We start from the raw sequence: 19,186 nt of genomic DNA, 5'->3' as shown, positions 1-19,186 counted from the left end.
TCTTTCCCTCCCCAAGTAGTTCCCCTTTCCATTTTATTCCTTTTATTCAATCTTGCTCTGATATTCTTTCAGCTTTTCAAAGACTTAACATTGTAAGTTATCCATGGTTCAGGCAACTGGGAAACAAGAAAATTCAGCATGTTGTACCAGGTGAGTGCCTCTGAAATATAAGTTATCATTAACTGACCACTGTGAATTTCAGTATCATAAAACAAATTAGGTGGAAACCTGTCAAACAGTCTTGTAGAGACTTGTGAATCCTTACATGATTTCTTTGCTGCACACAAATTAAATGAAAACTGTAAGTGCAGCACAAAAGATTCTCTAATGAAATAGAAATCTGACAGATAGATCTTGATTCATGCCTTACATCCAGTACACGCAAACGCATGATAATGTAGAAAAGTTGTGGCTTTAAATTTAACTTTTAAAAATATTATCTTATCAGTTTAATTCTTAAGCTGTTTTTGAGAAAGTAATAATTTAGAATAATGCATATTTTATTAATTAATTCATGAAATCAAGATAGGGCTATTAATTCTATATTATGTATGTAAGTTGTATTTCACTTACATACATAATACTTATTCTTCTTGCAGTCCAGGTTAAAAAACAAAAACCAAAAAACCACAAAAACAAGACAGAATGATTACACTACCACCTCTACGCTGCATCTGCAGCATTAAGGAAAACAACAAAAAAAATACATCAGTAGTGACATGATGTGCAGAAGACTACTCATTCCTTCATCCTCTGAAAATGATGGAAGTGATGTTTCAACACCAAGAATCATCTCACCAAGGTTACAGTGCAGTTTCTGCAATATCAGTTGAGAGGTACGAAAAATCATCAGGTACTCAGCTTATCCTACAATATTCTCAATAGTTGAGGGCAACATCTTTCTTTAGCAGCTATTCTTGCAATGCTTGCCCAAGATTAGTGCACCTAATGGACCACTAATCCTGAAGTGGGCCAGAGGAAATTAAAGACTGGATTTCTGCCAAGAACCCACAAGTTGATGATGCAAAATCAAACCTTTAGATTTAGATTCAAACCTACTGGTTCATACTGAGGTTGTTGAGAGCTGAATTAATTTAGCCATTCAGAAGTTACACGTCCAGTCTAAGTTAGTAGCCTCTAAAATAATACTCTAATACCTCTAAATCTAATGAACAGAGCTTGGCTCTTCCAAAGGGTGATTCAGCCTACTCTTAAGTACATGTCTAACACCACACTTTCACTATCGGTTTAATCCAGTGCAAGTCAGCATCTTCCTGTGCTCTGAAGTCCCTTGAGGTTCAAAGGGAAATCATGACAACATGACAATGCATCTTCTAATCCCACTCTCTATGAGCTTTCATGTATCACAGGTCTCACGATATGAGAGGCAAAGGGTTTGGGTGAGAGATGTACTTAGGCAAGTCATCAGCCCATTTTTTCCTAGAAATGACACGCTCAATTTGTGTTAACTATCCTCCACAGTGCTTTTAAGATAAAATAATCTAGCCCAGAAACGGGAGTGCACGCCACTTTTGCTGAGCTTGATTTGTCTATCAGGCTGTTCAGGAGCTGTGCTAACACATGCCCATTAGCTGCAAGGGGCAAAACCGTAGCAAGAAGGCGGCATCCACACACACTTCCACCTGCCTCTTGCTGGCAGACGTCAGCACTTTCTGGTGTCTGAAAACAGGAGCCCTGAATGAAAAGGGAAATGAAGATAAATCCCAGAATATGGCATACGGTTTAACACCGTATTTTCTTTCATCTGAAAACAACTGGTACTTTGCAGCAGTGACCTGGAGAGTGAGGCGTTTCCTTTTCTGCAGTGTGACATTTCACAGGCAACACTGCAGCAGAGCATGGCCAAGCCTGGGCCAACGACTGCTCAGAAACATTTTGAGGCACCTGGCAGTGGGCAGCGTAAGGAGCAGCACCACAAACCTCCCTTCTTCCCACCACAGAGCAGGAAAATGCATGACTCGCACAAAGCGAATCAGCATGGGGCCACAAGAGCAGGTGTGTCTCCTAAACACCATACAGTGAAATAATTTGAAAATTACAAAATCAGTGGCAATTTTATAACCTTTACATGAAAAGGACTTGCCAAAAGATAACTGACAACCAATGGGGATGTTCAATATACAACTGGAGACAGCCTCCTCAGCTCGCGTGTAGAAATCAGGCTAAGCTAAATTAGAAAACGAAAAAGTGATGATTTTGTCAACACACCTTCTTGGACCTTGGATTTAAATTTTGGAAAAGTTATTTCAGTCCTTCCCAAAGAAATATTTCTAACTTGTAACTAATCTTTGAGGGTCCTGAGGGGAAGACAAGAAGATGAGGGTATTCAGCTAGCATACACTAGTCCATGTTATCTTTGGGGAAGGAAACACTTTGCTCTTGTGATCCCGATCAAATCGTCTCTCTTCTGCAAGCAGACTGACTTTTTGATTGCTACTCAGCTTCAGAAGACAGCTTCACGTTATAGCAGTACTTCATAGACAACTGACCTGTGAACACCCAGATCTTCAAAAAATAAGACTCGCACACCATGTTGGAGGCATAATTTAAACTATGCATCTTGGTCAACATTTTTCAATGCCCAATTTAATACAGATATGCATTTAATTACTGAAAATCCCCATTCTGGTTGGCAAATCGCATCTATCTCTATACAGGTACAACAAACTCAACAGCATGTAATATGTCACTGAAGTTAAAAAAAAGAACAAAAAACCTCCTATTGCCTTCTGTTGATACTGAATTAGGAAGTGAACAACAGAAAACACTGTATCTGCATCAAAAAGCCCTATTGGCCCAAAGAACTTTAGGAGAATAAAAATCTTAAAGTTATAAAAAAATCTTTAAGTTATAAGAAGGTTTGGTTATTATCAAGAGTTGTTGATAATACCTCTCTCTCCAATTTACATCATTGGCCAAGTATAAAAGTTCTTCCCCCACCTCTTAATGATTTCTCTTCAAAGATTAGGTATAGACTGTGGCTGGACTTGATGGACCATTGGTCTGCTCTGGTCTGATGAATTCCATGCAATAATGCTAATTAACCTCTTGGAGGATATCCATACATAAAACTGTTTCATAATTTATCCATAGCAAGCATCTAGGCTGTTGTGTTGAATTTAGAATTGAGTTCAAGACAGGCTCTTTGAAGCTGGGTTGAAAAAACACCCTCCTCCTCAAAAAAACCCAACAGAAAACAAAAGCGCCCTCAATGGTGCAACTTCAGGACTTGGGAGAGGAGGTGAAAAAAGTATTCATTTTGGAGAGAAAACCAAAACAAAACATAATCTCTCATCTCATCCACACTTAAGCACAACCTCCCACCCCACCCACATTTATAGTCACATTTTCTGTTTAGGAAAGAAACCATAGATCAGCTAAATATTTTCTTTACAGTAACCAAATTTTGCAAACACAGCTGAACAGGGGAGCATTATTTTACAAATGTAACACACCGAGAATCAGAAATTCATTTGGCCATCTTCCTATCACCAATCAATTTAGTCTTTTAAAAATACTTGAAAAAAGACCCAAACACATCCATCTCCTCCTGGCCTGCTGAGATATATCTTCTCATCAAATAAGACTGATTACAGTAGCAAGACGTTCTGGATTAAATTCAATTTTCCTAAACAAAGGACAGGTTGTTATAGAAGGAGTAACCAATCTGAAGAGGTTTTCACAACTACGGAAGCTCATTTCTTCCCCATCGAAACTGAAACAAAAAAATCTTTTATAACACATTCTCGTAAGTCCTGTTTCAGCTTGGGAACAAAAATCTTCTTTAATCCTGGTTTAGCTTTTAATATTACATCGTACATTAAAATTCATAAAGTAGTTCATTCCAGGCAAAACAAACTACTTTTCAGTTCTGCTCTGCAAATAGCATAGGAGGTACAATAAATGCTGTTGCTTTCAGAGCAGCTTTTATCAGGACAAGGTTTACTACTCCATTATTACAGTGGCGCCTGGAAGTGCAGTTATAGTTAAGTGTCAGGGTTTCCATTAACTCTCCTCCATGGTGGTTTTTGCAGGGGGGTGAGAGGATAGCATTTATTATTTGGTCCATTTTTATTTTCATTAAAAATGTAACTTGGCACAAAGATTATCAACATAAATCTCAAATTTTGCGGACTTAAAAATAAAAATTTTGCTGGTGGTGACGTATGACATATGCATGCGTTTGAACTCCAGCGCTCCACCATCAAGTTTCGCAGGAGGTGGTGTTATCCAGAGTTCCTTGCAATGGAGGTTCACTGGTCCTCAAACACCAGCAAATCAGTGTCCTCCTCAAGACCAGTCTTTCAAGAGTGATATCCTATCTCTTGGACCCAAGCCGAAATTGCTTCAGCATGAAGGAACTGTAATTTATCTGTAGTCAGAGGGAGGCCAGGATTGTATTTAAGAAAATGAAGGTTTTTGTCAATTCAGTACCCAGAATCATGACTCATGCAAGATTTGTGGCTACTTCTTAAAACATTGCATTGTTAAAATTATATTCTGCTCTTGATGTTACATGTATTCTGTTTTTACACAGGATGACGATGGGCCCAAAGAGTTAGCACAAATTTTCTTTGGGAAATATGAGTGCTGAGAAGGATTATCTTCCTCAACTCTGCTGAAATAGAGATTACTTGTCCTGAGAAGGAAGCATTCATAACTGCAGGATGGCTAACAAGCTTTAACCAGAATATTTGGGAAAAGAAAATCTGTGACTTGGCCAGCTGTCTCTATCCTCCCCCCAAGCCATACTAAGGAAGAGGGAGTCTTCTTCCCCCCACACCCCGAACTGCCCCAATGAGGGGGAGAGGCAATCCCTAGCACCCCCCTGGGGAACTCCATCCACCCTGAACGTAGCTCCACTCTCAGCGTCCTCTGAAGGATCCCCACATCCTCTCGTTCCCACACAGTGTGTAATAGTCATCCTCTGAACTTGACCTAGGGACACCCAGAAAGGACTTCTGTGGGGTGATCTGCAAGATGAAGGTGTTGAAGAGGGGGCAAAGTAATAAAAGAAAGGACCTTTTTTTCTTCCTTCTAGGTTGGAGAGGTTAAGTTATGTCTCCATGCAGTATCTAGCTGATGGAGATGCTAATATTTATAAACTCCACTGCCCCAGGAAAGATCCTTACAGACAGGCTTCTGCCCCAGGAGGTGGCAAGATGAACAACATCCAAGGGAAAAATTCTTGTGTATGCAGTCTTCTTGCGCTCGGTCCGCCAGTGTGGAAGATAGTAGCAGACTTTTACAACTTGACCAGCTTAGAGGGCCATACATGCATCCCAAAAGCTCATGCATCAGAGGCTAATGATTTCAATTAAAAAAAAAAAAGTAAGATTTTGCTTTTTTGTTTAAGTCAGGGAGAAAGGGAGAAGTAAGGGGGACAAAGAGCTTCTTAAAGGATTTCAAAAAAGAATTGGAAACAATCCAGATACATTAGCTCAAGTAGCAAGTAGTAAGAATGCTGTAAAAATGAGATAAATTCAACACAGTTCCTTCTAACTCAGGCACCAGGGCTCATGCTTGGTGAGTTCATACTATCCTATCAGACCTCCGAAGTCATGCTTTCTGGTTTTGCATGCAACAGTATGCAAAATTCACACAGAACAAGCTCAGCTTCTAAAGGGTTAAGTCTGCTCTACTGTCTGGCCACCAGTTGGCAACACAAAAATGCAAAATAGATCCTTTTCAGGATGTTTATTTTCACATCCTTCTGAAACTGATAACTTGCAATTGCAAAATAAACCTTCATGTGTGGCGTATTAGCTCCCATTTTTCATGGTTTCATAGTTTAATTGTTTCAAACGTTACACTGGTCTAAAGATTTAATGTAAAATATGTTAGCTCTTGCGTAAATTCTGTTGTCAGAATAAACGGTCTGTTTTGTCTTTCAGTAGTTATCCAAGAAGCTCACAGCTAAGCTAGAAAAATATTATGCTGTGTTCCTGTATAGTGAACTTTAAATAACTGCTTGTAATAAATGTAGTAGTAAGGACACTAGTCGTTTTATTTCCTTAGTATCAAATAGTCAATAAACTGTGGACATTTGGGGGGGGGGTATCAAAGTAGTAATTTGCATTCATAATTTTGCAGTATCCTGACTATAATTTATTTCTGCTACTATTTGTAAAGTTATACTTGCCAGCGCAACTACTGGAATAATTTCATTATTATTTCTAGTATTAAGTATAGTACTTATGTTACCAACATGGATATTTCAATTTTCAAACTTAGGGCTCTGAACACTTAGTAGGTAGGTGGCAAGTGCTACATGTGTTTATAGGTGGGTAATACTGTCAACATGTAAAAAGGTCACACAGAATCCCAACTCAGAGGTTTCCACACCCTTGGTCCAGCCACTAGGTAGTGTATCTGTTTTGCTGAATGACAGAGGATAACAAAACAAGTAGAAAAATGACTGTTTTGTTCTGTAGACCTCGAGTATTAGTCTATAAGGTTTCCTTCTTAACCTGTTTTCTTTTTGAAAAGGATCAAAACAAAATTGTATGCTGTTTCCACTTTGAACTGTCACGATTAGGTTAACTATACTCCTGAATCCCACTAAAAAAATGAAATGTAATTATGAACAACAGCACAGTAGAGACAGATAGATCCACCCCCCTCCGATGCTTAAATTTGGACTTACAGTATGTTTTGTCAGTTAAGAAAACCCCTAAGTCTCACTTTCCTTCTGGCTGCAAGGGATTTATACAGTGTAAAGTGTGAATTAACACCAATACAAGGGCTACCTCTGACTCCACATCCTTCTGGAAGGTCCTGTAATTAACTCTGTTCTTTAGCTGTGAAATTGCCCAAGACCACTTGAGACAGAGTGAGACATTACCTTGGCAGAAAGAGATAAGTTAAGAAGGAGTGTTAGCCTTTGCCCTGAATTACCTGGGCTGTGGGAGCAGGTACAGATATTAAAACAAACTCAAATGTTATTTTAAACACAGTTATCTATATTTAACTATTTCCAACTCAAGGATTACTATGTAAACAGATTCTCATCCTTTATCTTGAAGAGCATCTACAGTGGATTTTACAGACTAAACTTAGTTAATGATAACAAAACTAGACTATTAGCACAGCCTGTTCTTTCTGCTAAATTTTTTTTCTCTTCTTGTGAAAAGTACTGCAGCAAGTCAAAGTGATCTTCTGTCCACCCTTTTCCTACATTTTTGTTATTTGTTACTTCAGTGTGGTCCTTAGCATCCATTAGCTGCAGGAAGGTTAGAAAAATAGCCTGTAAGAATTCATAGCATTCAGAATGGGTATGGAATAGTCATAGGCACATGCCTGAGCCTGGTTAGTAAAAAACTGCTCTGTGTTTATATACTCAACCATCACAAAATTCCCACAATCCCAAAGCCTTGCTTTGTAAAGCAAATCTGGACTGTGTATACTGCACAATTCCCACATACCTGTAGATTACTTTGTTTTGCCCTTGCACAGGTAAAACCTTGAGCCACAACAATGCAGAGTATTTCAGAAAAGGTAAACTGTTTTTTTGAGTGTTTCATTCACAACCACATTTCTTCTTTGTGGAAATCCTATGCACTCCTATGGCTCACACCTACAGTTCTCATGTACCCTAAAACCAGGATCAGGCTTTCCCCGATAGAGACACAAGGGCTACACCACTGAATTTCTGGATCCCACTCTATGAAACTTCATAATTTTTGGAGAGTTAAACCCGTAGTCTCACTAGGTTTTACAGAAATCAACAGGAGTTTCATTTGAACAAATACTACTTGAAGCTTTAATGAACATATCCCAATCTTTCAGACTGATGGATATAGCAAGTCTGTCACATTATCCAGTTGTCAGTAGCTCGACCTGGTGAAAGGATTTTGGTATGGAGTCTTCTTTCACCCATCCCTTTAGTTTTACCTGTTCATTTTCTGGAAGATAATTTTTAAGGCAATGCAATGTACTCATACTTCTGCTTTCATTCCCACTCAGTTTAGTGGTCAAAATGCCTCAAATTCCCTATTTGAACCTTTAACATTAAAATCAACACCTGAGAATTACGGGAAGAAAGGACAGCTGAAAGCTAGCATGTTCCAGGCCCAGTAAAGCTTGTATCTCAATAAAATAAGCACAAAAACCCTGTAGGGGCCATAATGGATAGAATTTATCATAAAACTAGAAAATAGGTAGTAATAAACTGCTACTACCATCCATTATATTTCTTAAATTTAATTTGTGATGCGCTGCAAATAATGATTCTACGAGCCTTTAAAAAAAGCAACAGTAAAAGCTTTCTTCTTTTTAAGAAAGGTATTGCCCAGCAGGACAGTGAGAAAACACAACGAGCAAATCTCAAAGACAGAGTGGTTTACTTGTGGAGGCCGGCTAGGCGGTGTGCTTATGAGAGGTGCGGGGCCCATGGCAGAGGCTGCATTCAAGCTCCTTTCCCTTTCGTCCTGGTAAATCCGATCGCGTTCAGCTTCTGGCAGCTGCAAGAAGTTCTGCATAGCCCGAAGGTTTACCAGTAAGGACTGCGAGGCAGTCTTGGGATCCTCTTCCTTTCGAAGGATTTCTGAGAGCAAGCCCTGTAGGGAGGGAAGAAAAAAAAAATACGCTGGAGAGTTAGCTTAGGTGAGTGGCTGTGAAACTGTGCTCTGCAAAGCCCCTGCTTAGCAGAGGGGTCCGAGGAGGAGAGCAGCAAATGCACTATTCATGCCACACAGGAATGTGTTAATGGCATTTTAGGTAGCAGAGAAGAGACCCTCAATTGTACCCTTAATTTTATTAAGCATCTGTTTTACATATAACATGAACTGAATCTGCCTAATAGGTCTCCTTCCTTTTACTGGCTTAACTTGCCCACAAAATCTTTCACAGTCGACAGGCAATCACAAGATGTTAAAAATAAGTGAAACACAGAGAGTCCAGAGGCATGACACTGCGGTGTTCTCAGGCTTCCCAGAAAAAATGCATAGCCAACCTAAAAAATGGCTTTCCACATTTCTAGCAACTTGACCAGCTCTTTGAAAGGAAGTGGTATTTCACAACTGATCTGAGATGATAAAACTCGCAAAGTTCCTCAAGTACTGCTTAACTCACTCAGACCCATAGTTTTATAAGTCAATATTTTGTTTTCAGAGCTGTATGTTGGAGTTTAACAAGTGAGGAAACTCCCTGTTGTATGCTCCCTCTCCCTCACCTTCCTCCTCCCCTCCTGGGAAACCCAGCCCATCGCCAGGGCTATTTACTTGAGCGCCTGCGGCGCAGGTCCCGTTTTCTAAGTCCATTTACCATTATTGGTCCTTGGACCACTTTCAGAGCCCCGCAACAACAGATGAAAGTGAGCACTGGGGAGTGAGAGGAAAAGCGCGTACAGGGCACGCGTCGCGGCACGGTAGAGGTGGGCGGGCTGCCGCCAGCGGCTTGTTCAGACCACACCAGGTTTCCCACATCATTACTTCATCCCGGTTCTCAGCAATGGAGCGGGCCCGGTGGTCTGGGACACCTAATTACGCTAAAAGGTTAAATATTTATGAACCTGTGAGTGCAACTACAAGTTTAACGTCAACAGGTTCTTGAGATCTACCCCCTGCCAAATTCTCCTTTTAAATATGTCAGACATACAAAAATGCCCTACTGTCTTGAAGTAACAAGCTGGTGATAAGAAAACTAACTATTGCAAAAGCAAACGTGAACTTCTTTTTAGAATAAATGCTCTTGCCACGGTGGGCCAAGGAGAGGGTTGGTATGAGAGGTTTTTATTGCTACTGTAACAAGGGAACACAGATGTGATTTTAAGCAACTAACAGAGCCCAAAGTTTCTTTTCCTAAAGAATTGATGTAAGTTATTAGGGATAATGAAGGGGTGAATGGACGAGAGGGAGGCAGGCAATAAAAAAGCTAAAACCCACTAAGAGAGGCAATCCTGGCTGAAGGTATCCATTCCTAAGGGAGCGTGACAGAAAGGTACGGCCCAAGCATCAGCCTCCTCTGTAGGGAAGCCCAACGCTTACAGTACCCGTGCAAGTTGTCACCGCTCTCAAAGGTGCTGTCGTACTGGGCAAAAGCCCCCCACGAAGGTGCTGCTGCAAAGCCACTGCTCTCGGGCAGCTGTGCCTAGGAAGGGCCAGAGCCCACCCAGTGCGGCTCCCAGCTCTGCGTTCGCCCCGTCGCCCCTCCTCTCAGGCGCAATGAGGATGGAGGTGCCGACCACTACATCGGGGCCAGCGTGGTCCTCACGGTCCCGTCTGTGCCTGCATACTTCAGAGGGCAATGGGATGGAAAACACAGTCTTTCCAGCACTAAGCATGAAAAATAATTTGGAGGAGGATTTAAAAAAAAAGCAATTAAAAATCCTGGGGGGGATACTTCCTTACCGCTATTCTTTATCCCTCCTCTTTTCTAGTACCCAGGCAGAAACTACTCGGAAGGTAAATGAATGAGTTACCGACAAAAGTGGCATTTGGGTGGAGTATAAGTTTTAAATTTTTCTTAATGATTAATCTAACAATAAATTTACTTACTACCAAATATGGAAATTCTTGTCTAGCATTTTTTTCTACTTCTAAGTACTTAAACCATTGTTTGTCAGTGGTAGGGTTACACGACTCCAAGGGAGTAAAAAAAATTATTTTGTGCCACTGGAGAGAAGGCAAAGCTGTCTGCAGAGCACAGGATGTACGACGGAGGTGTAAGCACGTGGGATTTCTGACTGCTACTGTGCTGAAAACAACCGCACCAGGATTAAAAAGAAGACAGACAGGCTACACTCAAGTGGAGTGATCACTGGCAGGAGAGGAGACTCCTTATTAACAGCCAGCCTACTGTCAGCCACAGGAAACGTCCTTGAAAAATACTTTAGCCCATAATAGGAAAATATTTGCTCATATAAGCCTTTGCCACATAGTGGGCAGCTAAAAAAAGCAGAAAAGGCTGTTTTTCTTCTATAACTTTCCCCCCCTCGGTGAAATAAGTAAACAAAGAAAATTGTTTTTTGCGTTTTCCCTGTGCTTCTCAGTATAACCACTGCTGCAGGACACCTCTTGGTGGTTAGAAATGCCATTTAAGTATTCATTCCCCACTCCTTCCCCCGTCACTGCCACGACGCTTTGCATGAGCCGGGAGCAGAGCAGAGGACACAGATGCAGAGAGAGGAAGGGAGATGAGAGAGCGGGGAGAAGGTAAGGAGGAGGTGTTTGCTTCTAGGAGCTTTGAACCTAAAGGTCAGAATATGTGAGGAAATAACATGAAAAATAAGGTGTAGCACCAGGTGCAGGCAAAGCCTTACAATACAGTTAGCCTGCTTCAAAAATTACTTCATTGCTACTGCTTCAATTTTCTGAGCACAAAACTTCAGCTACAGATTGTTAATGCAAGATGTAAAATGAGAAAATCCTAGAAAGAAAACGTCAGCTCTCCCATCCTGCCCCATGCTGACGTGCAGAGATTTACCGTTTGTTTCACCAGGCTTGAACTGGTTTGCCAAGACACAAGTCTTGGTGCGATCTCCTGACATTGTACCTCAGGTTGCATAAAAGCTAAATGCTGTTTTGCATAGAGATTATAAACACTGTTAGGCTCAGAGTCCTCCTCACCGTTCCTCCCTTGTATTCTTTTCACACTGAAAAGTATTTTCTTAAAATGTTACCAGGTCCCATTGAAAAAAAGAAAGTTTACATGTCATCACAAGTGTAATTCATTACTAATTGCACAAAAATGTTCAATAAATATTATCAGGGCTTTTGAAAGCTAATTATGAATTCTTTAAAAACGGAGATAAACGCAAGTGTCTGCCAATATGAACAAAAACACTGCCTGTCTGGCCCCCAGTTTGTCTCCTCTTTGAACGTAATCACTGATTCAAATAGATTTTATCAGCCTGATAGAACTTCAAAAGCTCCCAGAAGAAAAAATGCAATTTGCCTAAACCTCCCCAAAACACGCGGACCATCCCCGAACGCCATCCCTCGCCGCGGCAGGGTGCTCCCGTCCCCTGTCCAGGTGGAAGGCTACTGGCAAGCCCCACCCACAGGCCTGGATCCCCGCCAAGTAAGTTATAAGCAGACACATTTATCTATGTCGCTTAGCAGCAAGAGGAGAGCTGTCATGATAGTGTAATAGCACCTTTTTACCTTTTATTCAATAGTGATATGGATAGTGTGCTTTTTCTTAAATTACACTACGAAGAATTATATGAATACAGTGGCAATTTCTGTTATACTTAAGCAGGCAAATTTCTCTCTACCACATAATTTACAGAACTCAAATTCAATAAAACATTACATGATGGTCCATTACTGTTATCAATTTTGAATAATCCATCTTCATTTTTCATTTTACTGGAAAATAAAGTGTGCCAAAGACAAAGTGGAAAGAAAAAAAAAAAGTGCCTGAGAAGGTGGTTTGTGTAAACTTAGATTTTGTTTTAAAATTACACAGAGCCTTTTACTGCATCCAAGTGTTCTCCCTCGAAATAGCAATTGCCCAGAATTAGCATGAACGCAGTCCTAAATACGCAGTAGCTTTCACATATGAGAAAAGGCATTATACATGAACGAAAGGCAACATATCCTGGCAGCTAATATTTTAAACAAGCATGGGTGCGGGTGAAGGAGAAAGGAGGGGGAGAGAAAAGGTATCTGGCAGAAACACTGAGAAGTACTCAAAAACCTCGAGATGAAAAAAACTGTCACTGGTGGGAAGAAGCAAAATCTCAATAGTCAGCCATGGCAAAAGCAGCGAAAAGCACTCCCCCTCCTTTCGCGAAGACGGAGCCGAGAGGTCACCTCTGTACAGCAGCACCCAAGTTCACGCAGCAAATGTTATGGTTGAGAGCGTACACAAACAGAGACGGGCAGCCCCGAGTTCCAGTTCCAACCACAGCCATGACTAACACGACTCCTCGCTCATGCAGCAGGTACCAGTCACCCCGCCGTGCGCCAGGTTAAGCTACGCCCTCAAGTCAAATGTCAGGCTTGCCTGTGGGAACCCAAGCGTTCCGCTTTCCTGGCTCCTGTTCACATGTACAGAGGCAAGACGGAACGGGTAGAGGAGTTGGCTTATTTGTTTAGGGCTCCGAAGGTGGTTCAGCCGAACGAGCGCCGATGCTCCGCGCCAGCTCTCCCAAGACGAGCGGCAGGGAGCAGAGGACTCCTCGGTCCACCCGCAGGCTTGCAGGGGCAGGCTGAGCCTCTCTGCTGACGGGGGGCCGGTGCGGGGCGCCGCGCTTCGGGGGGCTGCCCCCATGCCTCGCTGCCGTCACCCCGCGGATGCTCAGTACCTCCCAAGGCCAGCGAGCTGATCACAAATGCCGTTTTCTGGCCGGCAACGCCCAGGAAAGAACTGAACCCGCTCTTTTGAGAGAGCGGAGGAGTCTGCACGGTGCACTGACATCAGCTGGAAAAAATACTGTGTTTATTAATTTGGCCAAGCAGAAACTGAAATATAAGCAGCTCAATTTACCAAAATTACCCTAGCAAACAGAGAGACCAGTAGACACTTTTGGTAGCCATGCTTGAGCTGAAACTCAGATCCACTAGCACAAACCCTGGCTCAACAAACTTTTCCATGGCGCGCTACGGAGAGGAGCTGACAGGATTCAATCTGTTTCTTTGCAGCCAGTGAGCTGGAATCGCAACTGCTGAAGGACAAATAAAACTTCAGACCCCACTGTGCTCTGAAGCCTTCCCAGAAGGACCACTGTGAAATTTCTCGTGGGGCGAGGTGCTTCACCCGCCAAAAACCGCTTCTGCTCCCTACAATTGTTCTATTGTGCCTGTATAGATGCTAATTTTGATTCAAGTTACAGCTATCTGAACTTTGCAAGGCACATTCCTGAGAACTACACATTTTTGGAACTACCATTTTTGCAGTTAAGGGTAGGGGGGAAGTTACGCAAGAAGATATTACGGACACCAATTTTCTGAGGTGTGGCTGAGGGGTTGTTTTCTGCCTTACAAAAAGATGGCAATAATAATTAAAAAAAAAAGACACCCTAGTTTTCAGAAGTATTTTTACCAAATTCTTTCCTTTGGGCTGGGAGGAAGCAGAAACATTTCTAGTCAACATTTTCCCCCTAAATCAAAAATTCTTGGCAATTAGGGCCAAGTGTTGAATTACCACACTAACTTGGTAGAAGTCCCTATTCCCACCCAACCCCTCTACCGAATTCTGTACTCATATTGCACAGCACAAGTCTGTAAAACAAGAGGTGCCAACATCTTCAGCCAATTTTACCAAAGTCCATTTTTATTGCCAAAACATTAAGCTAAATTACTGTTAGTTTATAGTTCACTTCCTTCCGTAACTTCTATGCTGAGAGCAAATCTCTCCCCTCATCTGAGACCGTATCTCAATGTCAGGGTTTTTTTGCACAGAACTCCTAACCGATTTCAGTGAGACCTTCTGCCTTCAGAAACTGATGGCATGATATGGTCCCTGGACACGGCTCAAATATGCTTAGGACAGTTTCAAAAATGTCAGCCGTAAGCCCGAGTTAGCTTTTTATCTCAGAAAACAGTAGATGAATTTAAACAAGCATTTCACTTGCACTAGCAAAAAAAAAAAAAAAAAAAAAAAAAAATTACATTGATATTAGAAAATAAATATCTAAATATCATCATTGCCTAGGCACCTAGTATTTTTCCTTTCTGTTCCCTACGTTTGCCACAGTACACAACAAATATCGTGAAACCTTATGTAGCTAACTGCAAATGTTAATTTGACTAGATAACACAATTTATAGGATATAGGGATACGACTCCATGTTCTTTCAAGTAGATTTGGTTGAAAATTGCCAAAATATATTACATTTATATTTTGTATCTCTTAATGGGATTTGTTTTCAACGTTTATTTTGGGGTTTCCTCCCAGGTTTGGGTCACTCTGAACTAATTTTACCAAGCTGGTTAACCACAACATCTGTGGAAGAATTTAACTTTAAACAAATATTTAATAACATTTGTAGTAAGAAAAATATATATTAGTTAGGAATCAGTATTCGCACTAGAAATCTGGTTCTACAGTTGCATTCATCATGTAACAAATACTGTTCATGCACAAATGACAGAGACCAAAAGCTGTACGCAAAAGTAGCTTGCAAAAAATGAACAAATTGCTTTGGAGGGGCAAGGAAGCTGAGAGAAAACAAGCTGCTTTTAGGCAAGTCTGAGAAAGAAGTAAATATCTAATAAACTATTTATTTTCTGAATTATTTGCTCAGCTTTTTGCCCAGGTAAGATGGCAGCTGCAAACCACAGTAACTTGAAGCTACTATTATTATTTCAATAAATAAACTACTAAATATAATACTTCATAGCATCAATAGTTAAAATATTAAACACTGTATTAAACAAAGCTCTGTGTCACTTAATTGTAAATGTAACAACTGACACTGCCTGAACCTAACTTAAGCAAGTCATCCTTGCACGACTTAATGAAATTTGGTATGAAAGACCCAGATCTTGAAAACCTCCTCTGCTGTTAAGAGAAAAGACACACAGAGCTCTACAGAGAATTCACACCATGACTCTACTTTCTTTTAGCTAAAGGAGGATGTAAAAGTTTTTAAGCCAATAATAATTCAGAACAATTACAAATGACATGTTGATTCAAACCATGTACCAGTGCATTTGAAACAGAATTGTTATCCTCCAAGCTATGCAGGGAAAAACACGAACATTTCAAGAGAAGCCCAAGTTACGATTTTTATTTTTTATTGTATTCTACGATGGACAAATACTTGTTCCATAAGTTTAATTTTTTCATCTGGATTTTTTAAAACCCGTATTTCCTATTTAAAAAATTTCTATTTTATTTTGTGTTAAAACAGACTTCTAAAATTTTGAGATCATATTATTTGCATTGGATATACTGACATTTCTTCCATAATTTCTGCTTGATTACATTCCATGCAACATGGCATTAAAAGTTAAATTCATAGAGCAGAATAAATTATAACAGGGTTAGCTTCTAAAACAGGTGTAAAAAATAACACATTTTAGTGTTACTTTTCAGCTTTGCTAGGGCTAGTTTTTTCTGCATTGAAGAGCTGAAGTATATGTTCTGACGTGGACATTGGTTAATCTCAGCAACTACTGTTTTTGCAACAAACTACAAAAGTACATGAAAAGAGTAGATGATAAAAAAAATAAAGATTTTTTAATCTTTCCAGAAGCCTGAAAAGATGTTATTAAAACTTTCACTAGAAAATAATAAAAATAAATGCAAACAACAATGAAAGACCATCTCAAGTACACCTGTGAAAGAAGACAGGTTGTTCAGTGCATGCATGTGGTCGGTACCAGTACACCTTTGCAACACAAAAGGCAATCTGTTGGGTAACTTTGTGAATGGTTCTGCATAGAGCTGTTCGCTCCTTTTCCAGAGAAGATTAAGATAAGCCATCACAACTGGAGAGGAACCCAGGTGTCTGTAAGAACAGTGGGTATTTCCACAAACCAATCACTGAAGATTCCTGTACTGTACCAACATGGAAACTGGTCCTGCAAGGAATTGTGGTTCGGAAACAGGACATAAGTGGTAAGGCAGAAATGAGGAGAGAGGCTTTTAAAAGGTGACAATTACTAAATAGAGAGAAAGAAAGGGCTCTTAGATTTAAAAAAAAGAAGAAAAAACATGACTGACCTGAGTTCGGTTAAAAGCCACACGTGCAAATACTGCCTGTGAGATTCCTGCTCGTTTCAGTTCATCACGGACCCACTGGTAGATTTCGGAAGACACCTCTGTGTTTGTTGAGACCTGCTGCTCCAACGGTTTGTTCATGGATCTACTGACAGGAGGAGGGTGGTTCAAGTACTGTTGGTTTAAGGACTGCTGGGCTAGAAGTCTGTTCACTGCATACTGCTGATTCAGCAACTGGGCCATTACCAGCTGCTGATTTACCAGCTGAGGGCTAATGGGAGTAGATACAAGTCCAGGGTGCAGGTTTGGAAGTGGGGTCCGAACTGATGGTTGGCTACCATGAGAAAGCTGAACAGGGGATGGAGGCTGCTCGGCTGTGTTCCCTGGGACCGGCTGCTGACCGAAGTTGACGTGGTTGGCACCTTGCTGGGATAGTTCAGAAAGACTATCCATCTCAACTACGGTGGAAGAGAAAGATTGAAAAAGCCAACATAAGACTGAAAATCATGAACTTCACGCTCCTTGTAAGACGTGCTAATCAAAATAAATACAAAACGGCGTATTCGGGTTCAAGCTGACTACACTCTCCAGCCTAGACCAGCGGGCCCATAACATCACTCTTGCGGCCATTTGCCTTCAAAATTTACCTACAAATAATGGTGTAGCTGATATTAAAAAAAAAACAACCAACCAACCAACCAACCACCATCATTGGGCCCTTGGAGGAATCAGGAGAACATCAGAGGCAAAACCACGTGCTGGAAACCATGTATGGCAAAGGAGTAATTTCCTGAGAGTTTGGCAAAGGTGCCACGCAACCAAGCGATGAGCGTGTGGCTGCAGAGCGCATCCCCGCAGCGACGGGTGCAGGGGTCTTCAGGCAAGGCAGCAAGCAGCTAGAGAGGGGGCAAAGACAAGAGATGGGAAACCACTCCGTGCGCTGCGGAAGATGCGGGTGAAACAGTAAGTGCACCTGCGCCAAGGGTAAGGAGGGCTGGTACGGGAAAGCACACCTTGCCCAGAGAGAGAGAGAGACCCCGGCGACGGGTTTTGTTCTTCCCGTGGTGTCCCCGCCACGACATCTGCAATTCCCAGCCACTGGAAATCTGTAACAAGCAGGGTGGGGTGCGGACCTCCCCATGCTCTGCTAACGCCTATATGCTGCATCAATTGTATGGGATTGCTAGGAAGTAGTATAATTTATGTAAATTACACAGATGGGCTGCTTTATCTTGCAACCATGTATGCACGGGTTTTTTCAGTGACTTGCAACATGGTTGATTTTTTTTCTTACATTAACTCATCTGCCTTGACACACCCTCCTTTTTAATTAACAACACAGTTTTTGAACTACAAGAGTGCTTCCAGCTCCCCTCTTGTGCATGATAAGACAATATAAAATAACTCTAGGCTGATGTAAAGGAGTCTCCTTTTTATCAATGTATGTCACTTTTTAAACAATCTTAATTCTAGAGCTTTAGCAATGCTGGTCCAGAAATAGCTTTAAGAAAACATGCTTTATTTAAAAACCAAAACTCCAAGATCTTCACAAAAGTGTTGTAGCAATTTTTTCTTATACTAATAAAGTGTTTGGTTTTTTTTTTTTTTAAAGGCAGTGTCTGAGCTTTTCATGGTAATTATGATCTTCACTAACGGTCATTCAGTGCAAGACCACACTTTCCTCCACAAGGATGAGAGCTGGAAGAAATTGGCACCTGTAGAAAGAAATCCCACCTGCAGCCCTGCCTTCCCCTTCAGTCCTATCATGGGCAGAAATTAAAAAAAAAGAAAGGGAAGAAAGAAAGAAAGGGAAGAAAGAAAGAAAGGGAAGAAAGAAAGAAAGGGAAGAAAGAAAGAAAGGGAAGAAAGAAAGAAAGGGAAGAAAGAAAGAAAGGGAAGAAAGAAAGAAAGGGAAGAAAGAAAGAAAGGGAAGAAAGAAAGAAAGGGAAGAAAGAAAGAAAGGGAAGAAAGAAAGAAAGGGAAGAAAGAAAGAAAGGGAAGAAAGAAAGAAAGGGAAGAAAGAAAGAAAGGGAAGAAAGAAAGAAAGGGAAGAAAGAAAGAAAGGGAAGAAAGAAAGAAAGGGAAGAAAGAAAGAAAGGGAAGAAAGAAAGAAAGGGAAGAAAGAAAGAAAGGGAAGAAAGAAAGAAAGGGAAGAAAGAAAGAAAGGGAAGAAAGAAAGAAAGGGAAGAAAGAAAGAAAGGGAAGAAAGAAAGAAAGGGAAGAAAGAAAGAAAGGGAAGAAAGAAAGGAAAAAAAAGAAAGCGGGTTGTTCTGCAGAGAGGTCTAGTGCCCACAGCCTGGATCAGTTCTCTGGCAGAGCACCCGCTGCTCCTTGTCTGTGCACCTTTGGGAGCAGCACAGCCTCTCCCCCCAGCACGAGTTTACACAGGAAAACACACATGCACACATGCATGTTTCCTAGGCGCTGGCTTCATTGTCCCCAAATGAATGAACAGACGGTGAACCTGTCTTTGCAGGTCACGTAAGGCAAATTTTGCAGGGGCTGCCCTGTGCAGGAGCGCTGCAGCAATGGAGGTGGGAGAGGATGCTGC

The 19,186-nt window shown here is 41.2% G+C and overlaps 1 protein-coding gene across 1 annotated transcript in view; it reads right to left on the bottom strand.

Moving 5' to 3' along the window:
* LOC104624894 (DNA-binding protein SATB1-like) overlaps window positions 1–19,186 on the bottom strand; it is a gene marked incomplete at its 5' end in the record, with an annotated part of 39,990 nt that overhangs the window by 724 nt on the left and 20,080 nt on the right. The window contains 2 exons of the mRNA XM_010292372.1: window positions 8,367–8,579; window positions 16,639–17,093. Of these exons, the coding sequence (XP_010290674.1) occupies window positions 8,367–8,579; window positions 16,639–17,093 (668 nt within the window). The remainder of the gene's footprint in view (window positions 1–8,366; window positions 8,580–16,638; window positions 17,094–19,186) is intronic.

Source organism: Phaethon lepturus, unplaced genomic scaffold (genome assembly GCF_000687285.1).
Source record: "Phaethon lepturus isolate BGI_N335 unplaced genomic scaffold, ASM68728v1 scaffold34388, whole genome shotgun sequence".
In the NCBI taxonomy this organism is placed as follows: Eukaryota; Metazoa; Chordata; class Aves; order Phaethontiformes; family Phaethontidae; genus Phaethon; species Phaethon lepturus.
Note: the sequence above shows the minus strand (reverse complement) of the source record. Positions and strands in the feature narration are given on the sequence as shown.